Here is a 22,720-nt window from a genome sequence, read left to right as displayed (position 1 = left end):
TGTCTGGGAAAAGTGAGGCTGGTGGATTATCCATGGGCTACACCCAAACTATTGTATCCCTGCTATACAGTACCATCGTATGGTATGATAGCATACACACACTACATTTGTACAAGTTCCTACAAAATACTACAAAGCGGTTAAAGTATAAAAATTAAGAAAAGTAAGCAAAAACTACAATGCATTGTTATAGGCATTAAATATACATACTGTACTAAAACTGTTTCTTTGCTACGTAGTTCATATGGCATAGTCCTCATTCGTTATAGGCTTATTGGTTTCATTGGTGTAATAAAACTGATAAGCAGCTCGTAACCCAGATTCAAGTGCACCTTGTATCCATCCAGCAGCAAAAGAAATTCCATCTCCTGCAAAGTACATGTTCAAGCATGGTTGTACCATAAGAGTTCGGACATTTTTGTACTGGTAAGGTTTAAGCAGCACAAATGCTCCTTGCGCAGAAGGCTCATTACTCCATGCTTGTACTGCCCCAACCTCAAACTGTTCTTTCATTTCTGGATGAATTTCTTCCAATTGACGGACTGCTTCTTGGATTGCAATGTATGGTGGAAGTGCAGCAAATGCAAGGGCTTCTCCTTTCCATGTATAACACATAAGGATTCCTCGATCACTTTTGGGATGAGCAACTTGTGTTGGGTAATGAATTTGGCCAATAGGCATGTTGGTTTTAGTAAATCCACCTTTGATTCCTTCCTTCTCCCAAAATCTGGTTTTACATTGAAGCATTATCTTTGTAGATGGCTCTACTGATATGTTTTCAATTGCCTTATAAATTTTGGTCAACTGCACAGGGGGAGCGGTGTTCTCTTTGGCTACAAATTTAATGTTCCGAATGATGTACAAGGGAACAGTTATGATAATAGCATCTCCATCCACTTCAAATGGCCTTCTAGAGGTTGTGTAATAGCCTTTCACTGTAACCTTCCAAGTAGAAGGGTCACCTTTATCCCTTGCTTCGTATATGACTTCATTAACCGTCACATTAAAGGTAATCTTATTCTGTATGTGAACTGATTTCATTTCCTTCCAGTCATCCAGTTTTTTCTTTTTGGCAAAAGCTTCTGGTAGCATAGAAGTGCCACCATCAATTCGATGCATGTTATTTGACCACCATTCTCCCAGTTCATCACGAAGAAGCTGCACAAGACTTAGGCCAAGCTCTGGAGTGTAAGTAAACACCCTGTAAGCCTCTGTTGCCTCATCTGGCCATGGAATAAGCTCATCTAATTTTTCCGATTCTTCAGCAGATAGTTGGTGATCTTTATCAAGTAGCTGTAAGACACCATCCCGTGTATTTTGTAAAAAGCTTTCCAAAGAAAATTTACTCCAGTTCTTAATCCACAGCTCCCATACAGTTGCTTCTTTCCCATTATTACCTCCAGCTGCTATCAGTCTTTTCTTGAGTTGGTTCTCCACAATGTTGGTTGTCAAAGAGTAGTAACATTCTAGAGAACATTATGAATATACAAACATTAATGAAGAAATTATATAGAATACGTACACTACAATTTGAAATGGTCCTGTAACTATATAGGTGCTTCTGTATGCTTGTTCACATTCAGTAATGCACGTACTGTATGAGTCCTATATATACTGGATGCCTTGTTAAGTACCATTTGCACATGCACCTGGACACAACACAGATTTTGACTCTAAATTGATTTTTTCTGTTCATGGACCAAGTTCCTTTATGCCCTAGTTACACTATAGTCAAATTGTTGGCTGTATCAACTCTGATATTTCAAACAACTGTCCATTTTTGATCATTTTTGGATTGCTAATCTATAAATATATGAATTGGCACCAGCAAAAGGGATAGCTAGCAAGGTTTGTTCACACAAATGCACTATGCAACAAATTAACTAATATACCTATGTCCGTAATGTTGTATTTTGACTTTGCTCCTGTGTCACGGATCCTTTTATCCCATCCTGGCCAGTACTGATTAAAGTTTGCCTCTTTATCTTTTTTCCAATCTGTAACCAAGTAAGTGCAAAGTACAAGTAAGATTTAAATTTAAGTTACAGAGCAGTAATATGACTTCAATATAGTGTAAATACAAGTACGTATAGCAAAAATTGTAGAATTATATAAACAGGAAGGCTGCAGTTGTAGTAGTACAAAGTTTATCTAATCCAAAACAGCCAAGCTGTAAAAGAAGAGTGCGGCTCTCAGAAAGGCTATGGTGAAAAATGATGTAAAATCCAAGGCGGCAGCCAAGAAATGGCTGTGATGGTGAGTTAATGGTAAAAATTTTAATAACGATAATTCAGGTGAATTTGGTGTCACTTGGTCTTGGTACAAAATTCACCTGAATTGTCGTTATTAAAATTTTTACTATTAACCTACCATCACAGCTATTTCTTGGCCGCCACCTTGGATTTCACATCTTTTTTCACCATAGCCTTTCTGAGGGCTGCACTCTTTTTTTACAGCTTGGCTGTTTTGGATTAGATTTCACTGCTTTTTGTATTTGTATACCCCAAAGCCAGACTATGGCTGGCTTTACGGCTTTTTAACCTATCATTTTTTTCTTTACCACAGGAAGAAGAAAAGATGAAGCAGGGTGATTTCTTTGTAGCTGAACTCTCTACAAGGTGATCCTTCTAGCTGATCTCTCTACCGGATGACTTGTTTGTAGCTGAACTCTTTACAGGGTGATTTGTTTGTAGCTGAACTCTTTACAAGGTAACTTCTTATAGCTGATCTTTCTACAGGGCAATTTGTTTGTAACTGAATTCTCTACAGGGCGATTTGTTTGCAGCTGAACTCTCTACAGGTGATTTGTTTGCAGCTGAACTCTCTTACATGGTGGTTTCTTTGTAACTGAACTCTCTACAATGTAACTTCTTCTAGCTGAACTCTCTACAGGGTGACTTGTTTCTAGCTGATCTATCTACAGGGTGACTTGTTTCTAGCTGAACTCTCTATAGGTGATTTGTTTGCAGCTGAACTCTCTTACATGGTGGTTTCTTTGTAGCTGAACTCTCTACAAGGTAACTTCTTCTAGCTGATCTCTCTACAGGGCAATTTGTTTGTAGCTGAATTCTCTACAGGGTGATTTGTTTGAGCTGAACTCTCTACATGATGGTTTCTTTGTAGCTGAACTCTCTATTAGGTACCTTCTTCTAGCTGATTACAGGGTGGCTTGTTTGTAGCTGAATTCTCTACAGAATAACTTGCAATGTAATATAATAATATAGAGTAAATTATAAACGTAGCTGAATCCTTTATTAGGGTGACTGTTCTATTAGAGTATCTCGATCTCGCATTTGCTACACCTAGTTGCCTTTCGAATTATAACTCAGTGGTTTGTAATCCGATTCTTCTGTACTACTGCAAGGGCTTTCTATGATGATTACTCCAGCTACATATTGATTTTCAGCTCGTTGCTCTAAGCGGTTTGCCTGGTAGACACGAAAACTAATACTATTTTTATTCATAAAAATCGATCGCGTAATTTTGACACAGGTTGGGTTTTGTGTCATATCTCCATGGTCTTTATCTCGATTCCTTTCAACCATACAGAAGCACTCCTACAATGGTTACTCCATCTACAGATCAATTTTCAACTCATTCCTCCAAGGGGTTTACCCTGTAGGCGTGACAGACCTTCGACCTTATTGCACGCAAATAATCGGTCATACCTCCGTGAATGTTGATCGGATTCCTACCAAAGTTGGTATGGAGATCCGCATTAATGAGCCCTTTAAGTGTGCTACATTTCAGCCGGATCCGAGCACGCGTTCGTGTTTTATGGCGGCTTTTGCGAAGTGTGCGAAATGAAGATGAAGAAGAAAAAAAACGAAGAAATTAAAACGAAACTTTGTTCGCTCGTATCTCAGAAATGGCTGGACCGATTTTCTTCAAATTAGGCATGTAGACTCCCCTAGCTGGCCTGAACTTCTGTAGTAAATGTGGCTCCAATCGGATTAGAGATCACAGAGCTACACAGTGGCGGATCTAGGATTTTTAAAAGGGGGTTTCTGAAAATTGGCGTAGCTAAATAAGGCATCTGATGACAATTCTCAGGAAAATTTTTGAGATTTTAGAAGTTCTGAGATCGGATTTTAGGCTATTTTTGGTTATCAATTACAAATTCAATGCTTTAAACTGTGAATAGTTACTAAATACTATATAGCTAACTATAGGGAAAATATGGTGACTACGAGCTGTATAGCTTTGATTGCTCTATTAGAGTAGTTATTTGACTGCTCTACTAGAGCATCTCGATCGTTTTTAATGCAGTGGGAGATGAAAAGTGAAGTGTTGCTGAGAGTTTAATAGCTATAAATGGTGTCATTTAAGTGCAACTGTGTGCATGCTACTGGTATATAGCTAGTTGTTTGCTATGACAAATTGTTAATGCAACAATGTTTATGTATTGAAAATGCCACTATAAGCAAAAATTTAAAAGGGGGTATCTGTCGAAACCCCAGAAACCCCTCTAGATCCGCCACTGCTACATAGGTGTGAAAATTGCATTTGCTTTCTTCCTGTTAATATACTCACGGGTGGCGCGCTGGCTTCTTGGGGGGTATTACTCTTTTCACCCTATTTCATATCCCTATAGAACTTAGACAAAAAACGGTGAACCAAAAAAGGCCAAAAAAAAAGTACAAACCTGAAGGGGTATCAAACCTGGGATCCCAGTGTGATAGTCTAGTCTGTTACCAATTATGCTACCACTGCTAGTTCCCTTGATTCCTTTCTTTGTAGCTTATAAATGTGACTAACGAAATAAGCTGTATATAGTAAGAAGAACCTAACCTTAAAGGTGAAGAAGAAACCAAAGCTGAACTCTAACCCTAACGCTAATACTACTAGACGCTTCCCCTAAAGTCGACTACTCGTGGCAACTACTAGACGCTTCCCCTAAAGTCGACTACTCGTGGCAACTACTGGACGCTTCCCCTAAAGTCGGCTACTCGCGGCAACTACTGGACGCATCCCCTAAGGTCGACTATTTGCAGCAACTACTAGAGGTGGCGTTTCACTGATTTTTTCTGTTGCACAAATTCAAGGATGTGTCTGACTGCTAGCCTTGAATCAGGCCAAATGCCAAAACTCCAAGATCAACCAAATCTCAATTATAAGCCTAGCTATGCATGTGAAACCATGCCCATAGCCACCAGGTAAATGTGATTTGGACCAAGATGTGTGTGTAATTTCAATGTATCTAGTCAGACCGGAAATGGAACACTCACATTAATTACATACCACCTAAGAATCCTAGGATTTCTTAAGTGTAACATTCCACATGCTTCACTTCAAACAAAACAGGTTAAATTTGTTCATCTATTTTCAAGTGATTCCCAGTCCAGCTGCATGGTCCATGAAATTACAGTGGGATCACATGTATTTGTTACAGTGTGGGCTGCTCTGTGTTGGATCTACTCTAGAGTTGAGATTTCAAGGTAGACTGCCAATGTACCGACACTGTTGTAGCATATTTAAGTGGAGGACAAATGAATACAGTAATGCTAGATTGTTTAAGTATACAAATTTTTCATAATGGAATTGATATCCCATTTTGATTTGTACCTCCACTTTGCAACATATTCAAGAACAAGAAGTTACCACCCTTTTAATCTCCAACCGCTGTCATTAAATAACCAAGATCTCACCAGTCCTTGTTTTTTCCATCTACAATTTTGCTTTGGAACAATAATTATCTAAAGGCTCTAATTCATATTTAGTATTTAAATCTGTAATTCACCTTGTTGTGGTTTTACTAATTATATTCTTCATTTCCTTTGAAGTTGTACAGTATAGGTAAACAAAGACTCTTCCATCTTATTCTAGGACTGAGAAAAATTTAATTATTTGTATACAGGCTCGAAATTGAGAAAATATAAAGCAAGTGAATTAATATTATACAGTCAGTTTGCTTTTGGATATTTAATGTCTATAACTAACAAAAATTCAATGAATCCATGCATGCATCTCATCGCTGGTTGTCTGAACATTCTGAAAGTGATACCTCACTCAATCAACCATATATTCTGTTTATTAGACTGAATAAAGTCATGATCACCTAGACTTTTCCTGTCACCAGTAACATTCTAGTTAATTTCTCTGGATATTACACTCTGAAACTGAAGAAATTGAGTGGTCTTCTAAACTATTTATCTTGTCAAGATCACCAGAAGCAACTGACATCCAATCAGCTACTGTATTGTAGTAACAAAACTTGCCTTGGTCATGCAATAAATGAATTGAAGAGACCTGCTTGATATATCAGGTAATAGAACAATGCACTGCATGAAACAGCTATTAATATTTTATTATTATCCTATTCCATTTCCTGGAAGTTCCACTGATGAATGCAACTTCAGCAATGATAGCGGCTAGACAAGCTGTAAGTTTTGATTCAGAAAACATTCCATTCTGTAAAATAGACCCCATCCTGGATTCAACTCACTACTCAGGCTAAGATATCTGACATTATGTAGTCCACTATTCTGTTAATGAATCATTGATGTTCACACAATATAGCCTCCTTGAGGTATCTGAATGTTTGCTCCTCACACACTGTACAAAATTCCTTTAGATTCTGTTTAGCCTGACAGAGTTGATTCAGCTTGTCACCATACTTGTTTCCTTTGTAGTGTAGCTACATACTGCCGGATTTATACCTATTAGAAAGGCTGAGCCCCAGATTGTACATTCTAAAGTCAAAGTAAGCAAAACCAACTCACATATTAGCAAAAACAAGTCATGTATTAAGTTCCCTACTTGATACATCCGAAGATAAACAGCAAGAACTCACAATCGATCCTTAAGTTCGTTTTATCTTTCTTGGGGTACGTTTGTTTACCAGCTGGAAGTGCCACCGATACCTTGTACAGCAATAGTAAGCTGCAAGCTTCAATTTGAGAAAGCATTCCATTTCGTAGTTTAGTCCATCATTCCATTCCGTTCCGTTCCGTTCCGTAGAATAGACCCCACCACTACTAGACGCGTGCCCTAAAATCAAAGTGAGAGAGCAACAACTACTAACAGTAGGAAGTCTGGATGCTTTTGAGCTTAATATTACGTAAGGGTTATGAAAGGTAGTGAAAAGAATAAAATCCCTTCTTGGGCCACACGACACCCTACCATGTGTGTTGATCTATACCAAAACAGCCAGGCTGTGAAGAAAATCGTGCAGCCTTCAAAGAGCCAGGGTGAAAGAAAATGTGAAATCCAAGGTGCTGGCCAAGAAATGGCTGTAATGGTAGGTTAATGGCAGATAATTTAACAACAACAGTTCAGATGAATTTGTGTTGCCTCCTCCAAATTTTGTTAAGACTCGGCAACAAATTCAGAATTGTTGTTACTATATTTTTGTCATTAGGCCAAACCTATTTGAAAAGTTGTTACTTGGACCTGACCTACCCAATTTTGCACAGATTTTAATTAAGAAAAGAAGACAAAAAATAAGATTACGTGACAACTAGAATTTTATTTGTAATTGGTGCAAAATGATCGAGATACTCCTATAGTACAGTCAGTGTGTAATCTTGAAAGACCTATACATGGGAAGTTTTCTTTATGGACATAGTTCTCTAAAACCAGTGCACTTCTATTTCTTGGCTAAGGCCACACAAACTTACTTATTAGTTTCTTATCCCCGGCAACCTTGCCATTTTTCTCACCTCATCAAGGATTTTTTGTACAACTGGTGGCTAAGGAAAGCCAATTAGCACCTTTTATAGTTGGTACCTAGTTAGAGCAGCCTAAGAAAACACATTTTAGCTAGCTAATGCAGCTTTTTAGTTGGTGATAAACAAAATAAAAATCTGCCCTCTAGCACTGGGTACAGGAGGATGAGAAACTAATAATTTAAGTTTATGTGGCCTAATATATAGCTTTATACTTCAGTGTTGTCCATGACTCATTGGGCTACGTAGCTTGTAACGTGTCTGCAGACAACGCAGTAGCTACAAATATATTTATCTGACTAACATTGAGCATTTCTGAAATTATCTAGCTGTTTTTTTGCCTACTGACTGACCCATATTGTTGTGAAATAAATCTCACAGCCCATTTACATTAGCCATCTAGTTCGAACTGACTTGAATCAGAGCGATTTCCAAGTCAGTGTAAACGCATACTGTATCGAACCGAACCATGTCAAACCACTCTGAAATGGACCTGCTAGGGATGTGGGTCTGGTTCGAACTAGTTCACTCTACTCACCCCGGTATAAACAGTTGCAAACCTGCAGTTCGATTTGGCTCTAATAAGCGAGATAAAGATACGGAGAACTACAGCTAAAATGGCAACTGAAAAGACAAAAAGAAGCAACAGCAAAGTATTTAGGGGACGATATGGAAGGACAGCCTCAAGAACAACAAAAGGACTTGATTACAAACAGGTACGCGTGCAAATGAACAGTTAACCAACTCCATAGAATTGAGAGGTTGTCGCCAATACTGAAAACTTTATCGTGCCTACTAACCTTATGATAACAGAGCACACAAATCCTTTAACTCCATCAACAATCTCTACTTCGATGAAAATTATGATTGTGGGTTTAAGTTTTTTTTGGTGATTGGAGCGGGTTTGGCCTTCATAGAATAAACGGTGCTAAAAAATTGATCTGAATCGAACTGAAGCGATCTCATCCAGAGCGACCTGTAATGTAAACAGGCTGTGAGCAACAACTTTTCAAATAGGTATGGCCAGAGTTGGGGTAGTTACTTGAAAAGTAACTAGTTACTAGTTACACATTACTTTATTGCATGTAACTTAGTTACAGTTACAGTTACTTTTCAAAAGGTAACTAAGTACTCTAGTTACTAGTTACTGACGTAATATAAATTATGACTTGTTTTTTTGCTTTTGAAACATGAATTTTGCTCAGATATGCATCATTAACGGATGCAATTAATATGTGCACTTAAAATAACAATTCTGTGGCTATTTCAGGTCAGTTTTAATTATTGCTACGTCTGTTACTCAAGCTGAATCATAGAGAACAGTACACAGAATCTGTCTACTTAATGTGGCTGTAGCATATATGACACATAAATTGAAATGCTCTTGCTTTTAAAGCATAATTAGTTATAGTTACAATGTAACTATTGTAATTAGTTACCATTGTAACTTAGTTACTTTTCAGACAAATACTCCTAGTTACAAGTTACTAGTTACAAAGCAAGTAACTAGTTATATTACTAGTTACTTTAAAAGTAATCCGTTACGTAACTTAGTTACAAAAGTAACTAGTTACCCAAACTCTGGGTATGGCCTTATCCTACCATCACAACCATTATTTCTTGGCTGCCACCTTGGATGTATTTAATTACATAACCAACTGCTCTATTAGGGTGACTGCATTATTAGAGTATCTTGATTGCACACTTGTTGCACGTAGTTGGTTTTTGCGTTATAACTCAATGGTGACAAACACTGTGTCAATAGAAGAACAACAAGCCACTTCAGCTCGTGTTTCTGCTGTCTCAGTGAAACTGCAGCCTGCTGACCCACACCTTTGGTTTGCCCAAGTGGAAGCACAGTTCGCCATTAAGGGAGTATCTGCTCAGAAAACAAAGTTTGATTATGTTGTATCTTCACTTTCTCCGGAGTTTGCAACAGAAGTGTGCAACTTGCTTATCCACCTTCCAAATGACGATCCCTACGATGCCCTAAAATTGAACCCAGTTGATCAAGCGCACTGCCACCACCGACCTGCAAAAGCTACAACAACTTCTCAGTATCAAAGAGTTGGGAGACCAAAGACCCATGCAATTACTTTGTCGGATCCAACAACCGGTAGGGGATACTCCTGGCCTGGCGGATGGAGTTCTCCTTCATGAACTGTTTTTACAGAGACTTCCCACCACCGTTCGTATGGTCCTAGCTCCTGCTAGCAGCTCTACTTCCCTTCAAGATTTAGCCCAATGGCAGACAGGGTTGTGGAAGTATCAGTACCTTCTTTTTCTGCATTCCACTCACCTTGCCATCCTAACACTTCAGAACTTGACAACCTCCGTTCAGAGATAGCTAGTCTCAAAACAACAGTAAAGAATCTCACTCGTCCTTCCCTTCCCCTAAACCACATCAACAGGAATCACATGAGCGACTTTGCTGGTATCATGAACGCTTTGGAGATGTTGCTCGTAAGTGCACAGAGCCCTGTTCCAAGTCAGCAAATAGCAAGGCCAACCACTAGTGATGACGAGTGGGTCTGGCCAGAATCTTTGTCACCTATTTTATAGAACAGATCGTTTCACTGGTTTTCGTTTCCTGGTTGATACAGGTGCACACATTAGTGCAATCCCACCAACTCCAGCTCAACACAAGCACCCCCAAGAGGGATTACACTTGCAAGCTGTCAACAACTCAATCATTACAACTTATGGAAATCAGTTATTGACATTGGATTTGGGTTTGCATAGATCGTTTCGTTGGATCTTTGTGATAGCAGATGTTCAGACTTCTATTTTAGGAGTGGATTTCTTACAACATTTCGAGTTACTTATAGATGTGTGACACACATGTCTCTGATGAAGTAATACAGCTGAAAGTCCAAGGAATTCTCTCTGCAGTGTCATCACCCAGTTCATCCTTGCTGCCAAGGCAACCTCATGATGAATTTCATGCTCTTCTATCAGAATTTCCATAACTCTTACAACCCCAATGTGGTGAGCAACCAGTAATGCATGACATCACACATCATATTGTCACTACAGGTCCACCCATTAAAGCATGAACTCTCTGCCTCTCTCTAGAGCGATTCAAGGTTGCCCATCAAGAATTTGAACATATGTTGTAGCAGGTATCATTCGTCCATCCTGAAGCAGCTGGTCCTCCCCTCTGCACATCGTACCTAAGAAGATGCCTGAAGATTGGCGTCCATGTGGAGACTAAGACTACCGTAGTTTGAATAGAGTTACAGCCCCAGACAACTATCCTGTGCCACACATCCACGATTTTACAACTACACTGCACAGAGCTACCATTTTTTCCAAAATTGACTTTGTCCGGGCTTACAATCAAATTCCTATGGAGCCAACTGAATTCTCTACAGGGCGATTTGTTTGCAGCTAAACTGCTGAACTCTCTACAATGTAACTTCTTCTAGCTGAACTCTCTATGGGTGGCTTGTTTCTAGCTGATCTCTCTACAGGGTGACTCGTTTCTAGCTGAACTCTCTACAGGGTGATTTTGTTTGTAGCTGAACTCTCTACAAGGTAACTTCTTCTAGCTGATCTTTCTACAGGGTGATTTGTTTGTAACTGAATTCTCTACAGGGCAATTTGTTTGCAGCTGAACTCTCTACATGGTAGTTTCTTTGTAGCTGAACTCTCTACAGTGTAACTTCTTCTAGCTGAACTCTCTACAGGGTGATTTGTTTGTAGCTGAACTCTCTACAGGGTGATTTGTTTGTAGCTGAACTCTCTACAAGGTAACTTCTTCTAGCTGATCTTTCTACAGGGTAATTTGTTTGTAGCTGAATTCTCTACAGGGCAATTTGTTTGCAGCTGAACTCTCTACATGGTAGTTTCTTTGTAGCTGAACTCTCTACAATGTAACTTCTTCTAGCTGAACTCTCTACGGGTGACTTGTTTCTAGCTGATCTCTGTACAGGGTGACTTGTTTCTAGCTGAACTCTCTACAGGGTGATTTATTTGTAGCTGAACTCTCTACAAGGTAACTTCTTCTAGCTGATCTTTCTACAGGGTAATTTGTTTGTAGCTGAATTCTCTACAGGGCGATTTGTTGGCAGCTGAATTCTCTACAGGGTGATTTATTTGAGCTGAACTCTCTACATGATGGCTTCTTTGTAGCTGAACTCTCTATTAGGTACCTTCTTCTAGCTGATCTGACTACAGGGTGACTTGTTTGCAACTGAATTCCCTACAGAATAACTTGCAATGTAATATAACTGAGTAAATTATAAATGCAGCTGAATGCTTTATTAGGGTGACTGTTCTATTAGAGTATCTCGATCTCAAATTTGCTGCACGTAGTTGCCTTTCGAATCATAACTCAGTGATTTGTAATCCGATTCTTCTGTACTACTGCAAGGACTTTCTATGAAGATTATTCCAGCTACATACTGATTTTCAGCTCGTTGCTCTAAGCGGTTTGCCTGGTAGACACGAAAACCAATAGTTTTTTCTTCATAAAAATCGATCGCGTAATTTTGACACAGGTTGGGTTTTGTGTCATATCTCCATGGTCATTATCCTGATTCCTTTCAAACCACAAAAAGGTACTCCTACGATGGTTGCTCCATCTACAGATCAATTTTCAACTGATTCCTCCAAGGGGTTTACCCTGTAGGCGTGACAGACCTTCGACCTTATTTTACGCAAAAAATCGGTCATAACTCCGTACATATTCATCGGATTCCTACTAATGTTGGTACGGAGATCCGCCTTAATGAGCCCTTTAAGTGTACCAAATTTCAGCCCAATCCGAGCACGAATTCGTGTTTTATGGCGAATTTTTCGAAGTGTGCAAAATGAAGAAGATGAAGAAGAAAAAAACGAAGAACTTAAAACGAAATTTTGTTCGCTCGTATCTCGGAAATGGCTTGAGCGATTTTCTTCAAATTTGGTATGTAGACTTCCCTAACTGGGCGGCACGTCTCTAGCAAATTTGGTTCCAATCGGATAAGGGATCACAGAGCTACATAGGTGTGAAAATTGCGTTTTCTTTCTTCCTGTTAATATACTCACGGTGTGGCGCGCCGACTTCTTGGGCCGCACGACACACTACCGTGTGTCTTGATATAGTTTGTCTAAACAGTGAAATGCTAGCACACATGATCAATTGTAGTAGTAATGAATTGATGTAGAGACAACAGGATGTAAGGTGATGCAAGTGGATGATTTATAAGTCAGCCAAAGCTTACCTGCCTGGAAGCACACTCATTTCTCATGCATACGCTACTTTTAGCTTGCAAAGTATAACTCATGTAGGTGCAAAATTTTGTACACAAAGTTTTGCTCATATACACACACACATGCACGCACACACACACACTTTTCGGAAGATAATCAAACCAGACACACTTCCCATATGTAGGCATGTGCCTGGTTTAACAATTGCTCAGAAAAATCATCTTTTTTTTGACTGGTGAACCTGTGCAAGTGCCATGTGAGCCCAAGAAAAATATAATTTTGTTTGCAAGCTTCATCTTGAGAGCAAGCATCATTGAACACTTGCAATATTCTCTTGAGTGTCAAGTACAAGTATTTGAGATGTGAGTATCAAGTGGCAAGCAAACTGCAATATGAATCTAAGAAATAACCTTTAAGAATTAGATGAATCCAGTAGGTAGGATAACAATCTTAAAAGCCATTATTCTATCTCTGTAAAAGGAATGAACAAGCAGCTGAGGAATAATTATTTTAATACAACAACCTGTGTTTATGTATCACAACCAATCACTACTTAATTTACAATCATTTGATTATATTATGTATGTCAGTAATACTCTTGTTGAGTTTGTACGTTTCTAGCTAAGTAACAAATAACCAGTTAGGTTGAAATAGCAATGCTATAGGTTTTGTTTCAAACTGCTTTGAGTATTATCACACCTTATAAATCACTTTTGTCACTGTTATACAGTTTGGACCATTCTAACATGAATTACAACCATCATACAAGGAGATATAAACAAAGCCGAATCTAAAAATGACAGTGTTTTTACTGTTCTATTATAAATTTGCTTTACAAAATAAACACTCTGTTATTGTTTAATTTCTGTTTGGTGACTAAAAATTATATGAGAAAAAACCCTAAATCCCACGCACTTAAAATACTTGGTACTCAGAAACTTTCCCAGACATATATTCATAGAGGAAACAGTTTAAGATGAATCCTTTCAAGCAAGCAGCCAAACAATTTTGAGGTAGAAACCCTACTGACATCTGTCACGGCGTTGCATATTATTTATAACTGTATAACACCTTCAAAGTACGCTCTGTGTACCATGCAGAAGATTGTGTTGATGCTCTAGAAGTTGTCACTCTTACTTGACAATGCCATTATGACTTAATTGCAATTGTCATAAAGTGTAATAAAGCAAAAATATTGGTTGACTTATGCACTAATCCCATAATATAACTGCTAATTTATTGTTCCTTTGAGGTGTACAGCTCCTTAAATGGATTCCCAAGTCTTTTGGTGGGTTATAGTTGCAACTTCATAAGGAAGTCACCGACTAGGAAAGCAAAATTATCCTTGACCTGAACTTGTTATAGCTCTTCTGAGGTAGTATGTGACTGCGTACACATAGAACATTACTGTATGAATAGCATGCAGTGTTCACATAAGCTAGTCAGTAAATTAACAGCTATACAGTACCACTGTATAGTATACTATACACTATACAGTATACTATACAGTATACTATACAGTATACTATACAGTATACTATACAGTATCTGGTAATAGATAGTCACATTCTAAAAATGAATGCTAAGGTCACATAGACTTAATTATTAGTTTCTCATCCTCCTGCACTAAAATGGCAGTGTGGGAGGGCAGGTTTTTATTTTATTTTTCACTAACTAGATAGCTGGATTAGCTAGCTAAAATGACTCAGAATGCAGTTTTCTTACACTACTCTAGCAAGGTACCAACTTTAAAAGGTGCTGGATGGCTGCACTAAGCCACCAGTGATACAAAAAATCCTTGATGAGGTAAGAAAAACGGTGCATGGTGCGGGCAGGGATGAGAAACTATTAATTAAGTTCATGTGGCCTAACAGTTAGCTGATTTACATACCTGATATCTGAATTTTCTTGTCATTATAGAACTTCAACCAGGCATGGTCATCTGCATTGTTGAAGGGTAGTGTCTTCAAGCCGAATTCAGTTGTGATATAGTAGTCAGTAAGAAAGTGCATCTTTTCTTTACTATGTACTTTATCAGGTAGCCGCATCGCTCCACCTATTTATACAAGTTATTGTGATATTAGAGCATTAAAAAAAACATACGATGTATGTACATATACATACCATCAGCATAGCAATGCTTTGCAAAGCCCTCTTTTTCTCCAAATGTTTTCACTCGTCCACCCAATCTAGTCTGTGTTTCTAAGATCTCAACATCATGGCCAACTTTAGATAACTCATAACCGGCTGACAGGCCTGCCATCCCAGCCCCAACAATGATGACTTTTTTTGGATTTTTAGTTGATGTGAATTTGTCCCTATTGTGATCATCATCTGGCTTGAGCATTTTCTTGTAAGCATAGTTGAGACCAAATTGAGCAATATCCATTAACAGTGGCTTCAGCAAATCACTTTGTTGAACTCTAACTTTGTCAAGGTCTATATCAGCTGGATTAAAAAACTTAACACTTGATGCGATGGTCATTTCAGGCAATGGGTAGCTACCCAAGCTTCCAGTAACCCAGTCAATTACTTTAATAGTTTCATCCTCTTTCCGATCAGTTGTTGCCATTTTCTATCGCTGTACGTATGTTGCATATGTACATAAACTATACACATATAGCATTGAATAGGATTTACCTATCAAATATAATCTGTAGCTGTAAAGGAAATAGCTAGAAATATAGCGCTATATAGCTATGAGGAGAGGTACAATTAAAATCTTGAAAAATGAATCAATGGTCTGCAACACATTAAGCAACGCATAAAAATAGTTAGCTTGACAATGGATATATGACGTCATAATAGAAGTCTAGCAAAGTACTAGAATATCCAGATCTGACAAGGATTCGATCACGTGTAAAATGAGATATTAAGCTTGACGATGTGTATAGTATAAGTAGACCCTTCTCCTCATATAGGCGCACACCCGAGAATATGTGATAAATTCTCTGTTTCCCATCCACCGCCCGCATCTAGCTCTAAATATTCCATTATTCCGTATTCTTCCATTATTTTCCGGTTATTCTTGCATATTATCAAGCTTAAAGACAGTGTCAGCTCACGTGTCAGCAGCGGCTGCAACTTTAAAAGGAAGGAAGAAGCTTGAGCATGATTTTATGTAGCTTTGCATGGTTGTGGCAGGAAAATAATGGCTTGAAAAGCTGCCAATCTTATAATGAAGTAATGGAAATAGTCCGCCCGCCCGCCCGCATGCAAATATGCCTGTGACAAATAAAGCAAGTAGGCAGACACTGGTAACAGGAAAGAGCCAGCTGAGTTAAAACTTGAAGAATTTTGTGTAGTGTGTGAGGAGCAAATATTTTGGCAGACCACATTGACAAGGAGGTTATATTCTGCAAACATCACTGAAGTGTATGCATGGAGTTATTATCAGCTGGTGCATTGGACTAGTAATGCTGTATTCAATAGTGAGCTGATTTTTTCTGTTACACAAATTCAAGGGTGTTTCTAATTGCTAGCCTTGAATCAGGCTAAATGCCAAGACTCCAAGATCAACCAAATCTCAATTATAAGCCTTCTATGCATGTGAAACCATGCCCATATAGCCACCAGGCAAACCTGATTTGGACCAAGATGTGTGTGTGTGTGTGTGTGTGATTTCAATGTATCTAGTCAGACCTGAAATGGAACACTCACATTAATTACATACCACCTAAGAATCCTAAGTGTAACATTTCACATGCTTCACTTAAATTTGTTCGTCTATTTTCAAGTGATTCCCAGTCCAGCTGGTCCATGAAATTACAGTGAGATCACATGTATTTGTTACAGTGCGGGCTGTTCTGTGTTGGATCTACTCTAGAGTAATTGAGATTTCAAGGTAGACTACCAATGTACTGACACTGTTGTAGCATATTTAAGTGGAGGGAAAATGAATACAGTAATGCTAGATTATGTATATAAAGCTTTCATAATGAAATTGATATCTCATTTTGATTTGTACCTCCATATTCAAGAAGCTACCACCCTTTTGATCTCCAACCACTGTCATTAATTAACCAAGATCTCACCAGTCTTTGTTTTTTTCCATCTACATTTTGCTTCAGAACAATAATTATCTAAAGGCTCTAATTCATATTAAGTATTTAAATCTGTAATTCACCTTATTGTAATTGTACTAATTTTATTGATTTGTCTGTATGTTTTCTTTATATTCCTACAGTATAGGTAAACAAGATAAATTTTCTCTCTTGTCTTATTCTAGGATTTCTACTAAGAAAAATTTAATTATTTGTATACAGGCTCAAAATTGAAAGAAAGTGAATTAATATTATACAGTCAATTTGCTTTTGAATATTTAATATCTCCAACCGCAACAAACGGGAAACAAGGAATTTACAATTGTTGGCCTCAAAATATCTAGATATTTTTCTTGCAAACAGTGTCCCATAAAAGTGGGGTGCCATAGCCCCCATCTCCACCGCTTATGCACTGTCTTTAAAATGTATAAAGTTTCTCTTCAAAATGTCCAGGACATTAGCCAGATCGAAATACTCTAATAGAGCAGTCAATTACTCTAATATAACGATCAGCCAATGTATTATTACATGTAATCAGTATTTAAGCATTTTAATCAATGAAATTCACATATTAATAGTCTTATTGAAGTGAATATGCCTGAACGTGGCCCTCAGAGTTTCTAACTGCTCCAATTGTATAATAGGTGGCTGTTCTATTATAGTGTTTTGATGTGGCTAATGTCCTGGACACTTTGGAGAGAAACTTTTAACATTTTTAAGACAGGAGTTAGTCAAAAATCCCATTTAAGTGGATTTGTATTCTGTATATGTGTGCTGGGCACAGTAGCTAGCCTGCTAGAAGCGTAAATGCAATGTAGCTATTCGGGAAAAATCAAGGTGCGGTCATTATGCATGTATCTATTTACTATTGAACAGTAGCTGATGCTCTCAATGTTAGCTTTGAATTCGATATAGGTAACTATATGATTTGCACAAGCTTCACATTAATAAAACAGAAACTGAACGAATTTTTATGGAATCATTTCTTAGCTAACTTTAACAATTCTCCTTGTTGTTTCCATTACCTTTGTCCCTGTTCCCATTGTTCCAAGAATCCTGCATCGGCCAATTTTAACCACTTGGTCTACTTGTAACTAAGTATGTAGATGTTAGTGTATAGTTATTATCTAATGTATGTTAGGCTATCAGTGTAGGTCACTGGTAGACCCTCAGAATTATTATTCTGTAAAGTATTATTATTATTATGTGGCCAAATTTAAGATTGCACGACAGAGGTGACTTTGAAGCTTTGTAATTCACAGTCAATAAGGGCTAAGCCAAATATCTGCATATATTTGGAGAGATGCTATTTCGTATCAAGCACAGAAAGACTTGATCAGCTTCAAGCATTACGAGTAGTGCCACTCAACTGATAATACATATTTTTGTCCGAGAATTGAGAACAGACACCTTCGAATGTGGGTTGCAGCATTAAACTACCTCCAAGTTTTTCTTCGTCTTCTGGTGTTGTAAGACCTCAACTGTACTGCTGAAATTGAAGAATTACATCGAGAAGCAGGGGCGGATCCAGAGTTTCGAAAGAGGGGGGGCACCTTTCTGAAAAACAGTTGAAGACCAAATTAACTTGCTGAAAACCAGTTGAAGACCAAAAAAAAAAAAAAAGGTCACAGCAATAATAGCTAGTTATCCTTACCAACTATATTACGTCTGTTATGCAAAATAAAATCCTATTTGTAGCTTCATAGGTAAGCTACACTGCTTCATGAACATTGTGACTGCTTTATTAGAGTAATTGACTGCTCTATTAGAGTATCTCGATCTTGTATGCAATTTCTTGAAGAGGGGGGGGGGGGGCATTTGCCCCAAATGCCCCATCCTGGATCCGCCACTGAGAAGAAACTGCAGACGCCAGACAAGGAAGAATCTTATAGTCCCGAACATTATTATTATTAGCACTTTACAGTGACCAGCACTGAAGGTCTGACAGCAACATGTGCTGCAGCCTTAGGATTACCTAACCTACAAGGACTTAGACCTAGTGACTTAACTTACTGACTGAATAAGGTGTAACAGAAAAGGGGCCAAAGTAAGGAAAAAAATCCCTCCAGCCCCAGGATTCGTTGGACTATTCCCGCCAAAACGTTTACGCTGTTGTACCATGGCTAAACATCATTAACGGTAACTGTACAGGCTAGACCATTCTAAACAATTGAACTGTGTGTTTTTTGTCATTGTTTTGCAGTCACCACACGAAATACATGAAATGAGTACTCCTAGTCGACGTTCTAGAAAGATCAAATGGAAAAACCCCATTCATAATACTCCTAACAACAGTGTTGTTAAGACTAAGGAAACTCAGGATGACAACCAGATCGAATGTTTAATTTGTGACAACATCATATTAGAGCCTGGAGAAAACACAGTTGGTCACGACACTGTATTCTGCGAAGGGGACTGTCAAGGGTGGATTCATAGGCATTGTGCCGGCATTACTTGTCCTGTGTTTGAGAAGTTACTAAGTGAGTCCGCTCCATACCTGTGTCCACACTGCACCCTTGGCAAACAATATAAGAAATCAGTGCTTTAAAAGAGACCATAGAGACCCTAACTGACAAAATAAGCAAGATAGAAGCTTAAGGGGAACCAGACTAGCCATCCTAAAACAATACACCAGTAGCCAATGTTGCCAGGATTTCTCAAAGGGGGATTCAGATTGTAGGCAGTAGGTGAACTCTGCAGCAGGGGTCTGGGGGTACAGCCCCCAGATGCTGTCAACTACTTAATATTTCACTTCTTGTAAATGGTCTGAAATCGCATCTTTTAAGCTAAATACTTATAGTACCATATACATGTTTTACAAGCAATACATACAGCATAATATACCTTGTATCAGTATTTGATTTCTTATAACTGGTTTGAAACTACATCTTTTAAACCAAACATTCTTATGCATACTTCATGAGCTATACTAGCATATACACCCTGTACATATACATATCATTCTGTATGTAAGTTTCTATGTGAAATGTAGTACAGTACAACCAACTTAATTAAAAAGTATACTGGCTTGTTCAAAGAAGATGCCGATCGTTCACAACTACATGAGCTTAGAGGCATCATCGCAAAAAGCTTCAATAGGAAGGCTTTGTGGACAACACTGTTTCATGGATTCAGCTAATGACTGTGGCCTTTTCTCAATTCTCACTGACATCCATTTGTCTTTCTAGCGCCCATACTCTTCATCAACAATGCTGCTAGTTGGCAAATCATCATGATACAAGTTAACTGCCTCCTGGATGTCTTTCACAGAAGAGCTAGGCCTCATTTTAAACAGAAGCAAATGTGTGCCAGTGAAGCCTTTTTTGTGTGTTCATCAAATCTACTTGCAAGCTCACTGATCACGTAATCAAGAAATGGAATGGTAACTGAAAGCTTATAATATTCCTCAGGTGAACTGAAGGGTTGATTAGAACGATCTCTTTGCCTCGCAGTAATTGTTGATCTGTTAAATTGTATTCCTTGTAATAGCAAACCTAGAAAGAAGATGTACTGTTTAAAAGAGCAAACTGGGTCTCTCTCCATGACAAAGTAAGCAGCATTTCTGCAGATTATTTTCGAATAAATGGCACTAACTCGAGATCTGTTGAAGATAACTGGAATTGTATATGTGGAAACCTCTTACAAGCTGTTGACACCTACATACCAATGAAATATATTACTAGTCAGAAAAAACTTCCATGGATGACACCTTGCCTTAAAAGACTAATAAGGAAAACAGAGATTTTACAATAAAGCAAAGCAAACCAAGACAGCTACTGTTTGGGCACAATTTAAGAACATTCAAAAACAAGTACATTGATCCATCCAACTACAACATATTGTAACAACTACCTTACCAGCATTCTTAATTCCACAAGTAAACTGACAGGAAACAAACTTTTTTGAAACTTCATTAAATCTCATAACCATGACCACACCGGAATAAGTGTACTACAAACCCCTGATAGAATAGTTACTACACCAAGCAGTAAAGCTGAAATTCTCAGTAGTAAATGTTACGGACTCTTTCCTCCTACACACTTGATTTTCTTTCTCGTTTTTTCTGTAGCAAGAGGAAAGTGGCTGGTTAATGTGACTCTATGTCAGGAGATTAAAATCTCTCACATCCAAAAATGCAAGTTTGTGGGATGTATTCCAAGAACCCTTTGCAGAATTATCTGATCTTGCTTGATCATCAGCATTTGAAGTACGATGAGACAAAGTTTCACCTGAAAGTGGTTAAAGATGTGGTTCAACCTGCACATTAGAACAGACCTGAGATAGTAGGTTGGCAGTCATATCACGTAATTCATTATGTCTAATTGTGGGAAAACCACCAAAGGAACAGTTAAGTGAATGATCAACAGAAAAAGGACACATGCGGTCATGTGCCAACTATATAGCACCAAGGCATGATAAAGCAGTTTAGCTGAGCTTCAATGGTATTATATAACACGTCTCATCATCTGATTTTGAATAAAATGTGACATAATGGTTATGATTATTGGAGAAAATTATACAAAATGTGTGGAAGCTCTGCTGATAATAAGGTTAGTGTTGAGTCAGATAGCTAGTGAATGTCTAGACATTTATTTATATATATAGTGCATGAGGTTTGGAGTGAGACTGAGGTTAATAATTATCAAACCAGGAAAGTATTTCAAAGATCAAGATTCTCTAATAGAACAGTCGAACACTCTAATGGAACAGTCATCGCATGCAACAGAGAACCATTAAGTACCCCAGGAAGCTAACTGTTCTTGGTACAGTGATGCAAATGCAAGTTAGCTACATAATATACTGAGCAGCTGCTGTCCTTTGAATACCAATTGCTACAACTCAGAAGATCAATCATAAACCACACATAATTATATCACTTTATTTGCATACAAAACTACAATAATTATATTAGACCACAATGTCTATAGCTTCTGAGGGACTATAGATATGCCCCCAGACCCCCTGCTCTAATATGCCTACCAACTCTGGGGCACATTCAATTTCAAGTTATTGCTATTACAGGTATTTGTATGTTGCAGTTGAAATGACACTTCCCTATATACATTGTAACATGAAGAACGTCTCTGCACAAAGAAAAAGCACACAAAATAAAAGCATAAATGCATTTCTGAAAAGCATAAAAACAAGCACAATAGGCAGAAAATTGGGGAAATACCAAAAAGCATAATAGGGAAATTTTGGAGCATAATAGACTCAAGCCTAATAGATGCATTATGATATGCTAGTCTGACTACTGAATAGTATAAGTATTAGTGATAGCTAGAGACCTACCACAAGAATCTTCGTGATTTTTAAAGCCACGAAGATCTGAGTGGGTGGTTTCTAACTGACTTACAAAATGGTGTGGGTGTATTTATGGATAGATTAATTGTGGGTTGAGTAAAACATCATCATGTCATTACATCTTGTACAAAATTTGACTGGGCCTGCAAATATAGGGCACATGGGTACAAACTACACCCCGTCACACAACCAGTCCTATATCAATCAGTACTGGAATAGAATATTTCCATTCCAGCTGTAACTTGTATCATAATAGCCAATTAAATGTTAAGAAAGGTTGAAAATGTCACATGGTGTGATGAAAAGTTATGAGTCATGAAAGTTTTAAAATGTAGGTAAATTTTGTGCTCACATACCATATTATTGCAGGCCCAGTCACAAATGTAAACACACAATCACTTTCTACATTGATATAAAAGGAATAGAAGCTCACTGATAGGGACTCGCCGATGATGCTGGCATAATAATGAGCATAATAGGTGCCTGAAAGCATTGAGCATGATGCTAGCA

The 22,720-nt window shown here is 38.1% G+C and overlaps 1 protein-coding gene across 2 annotated transcripts; it reads right to left on the bottom strand.

The window, feature by feature from the left end:
• Positions 1 to 70: 70 nt before the first annotated feature.
• On the bottom strand, positions 71 to 15,654 carry LOC136247599 (L-amino-acid oxidase-like). 2 transcript variants are annotated; one of them, XM_066039362.1, is made up of 5 exons: positions 15,504 to 15,654; positions 14,988 to 15,444; positions 14,755 to 14,919; positions 1,893 to 1,997; positions 71 to 1,466 (listed from the first exon to the last, which is right to left on the bottom strand). In XM_066039362.1, the coding sequence occupies exons 2-5, from the start codon at positions 15,433 to 15,435 to the stop codon at positions 241 to 243; spliced, it is 1,944 nt and encodes a 647-aa protein (XP_065895434.1). In that variant the 5' UTR covers positions 15,436 to 15,444; positions 15,504 to 15,654; the 3' UTR covers positions 71 to 240. The 2 variants fall into 2 exon arrangements, with proteins under 2 accessions (XP_065895434.1, XP_065895433.1); XM_066039361.1 differs by having other exon boundaries at positions 14,988 to 15,614.
• Between the last annotated feature and the right edge of the window lie 7,066 nt (positions 15,655 to 22,720).

This window comes from Dysidea avara, chromosome 2 (genome assembly GCF_963678975.1).
Source record: "Dysidea avara chromosome 2, odDysAvar1.4, whole genome shotgun sequence".
Taxonomy (NCBI): Eukaryota; Metazoa; Porifera; class Demospongiae; order Dictyoceratida; family Dysideidae; genus Dysidea; species Dysidea avara.
This window is presented reverse-complemented; position numbering and strand designations above follow the sequence as displayed.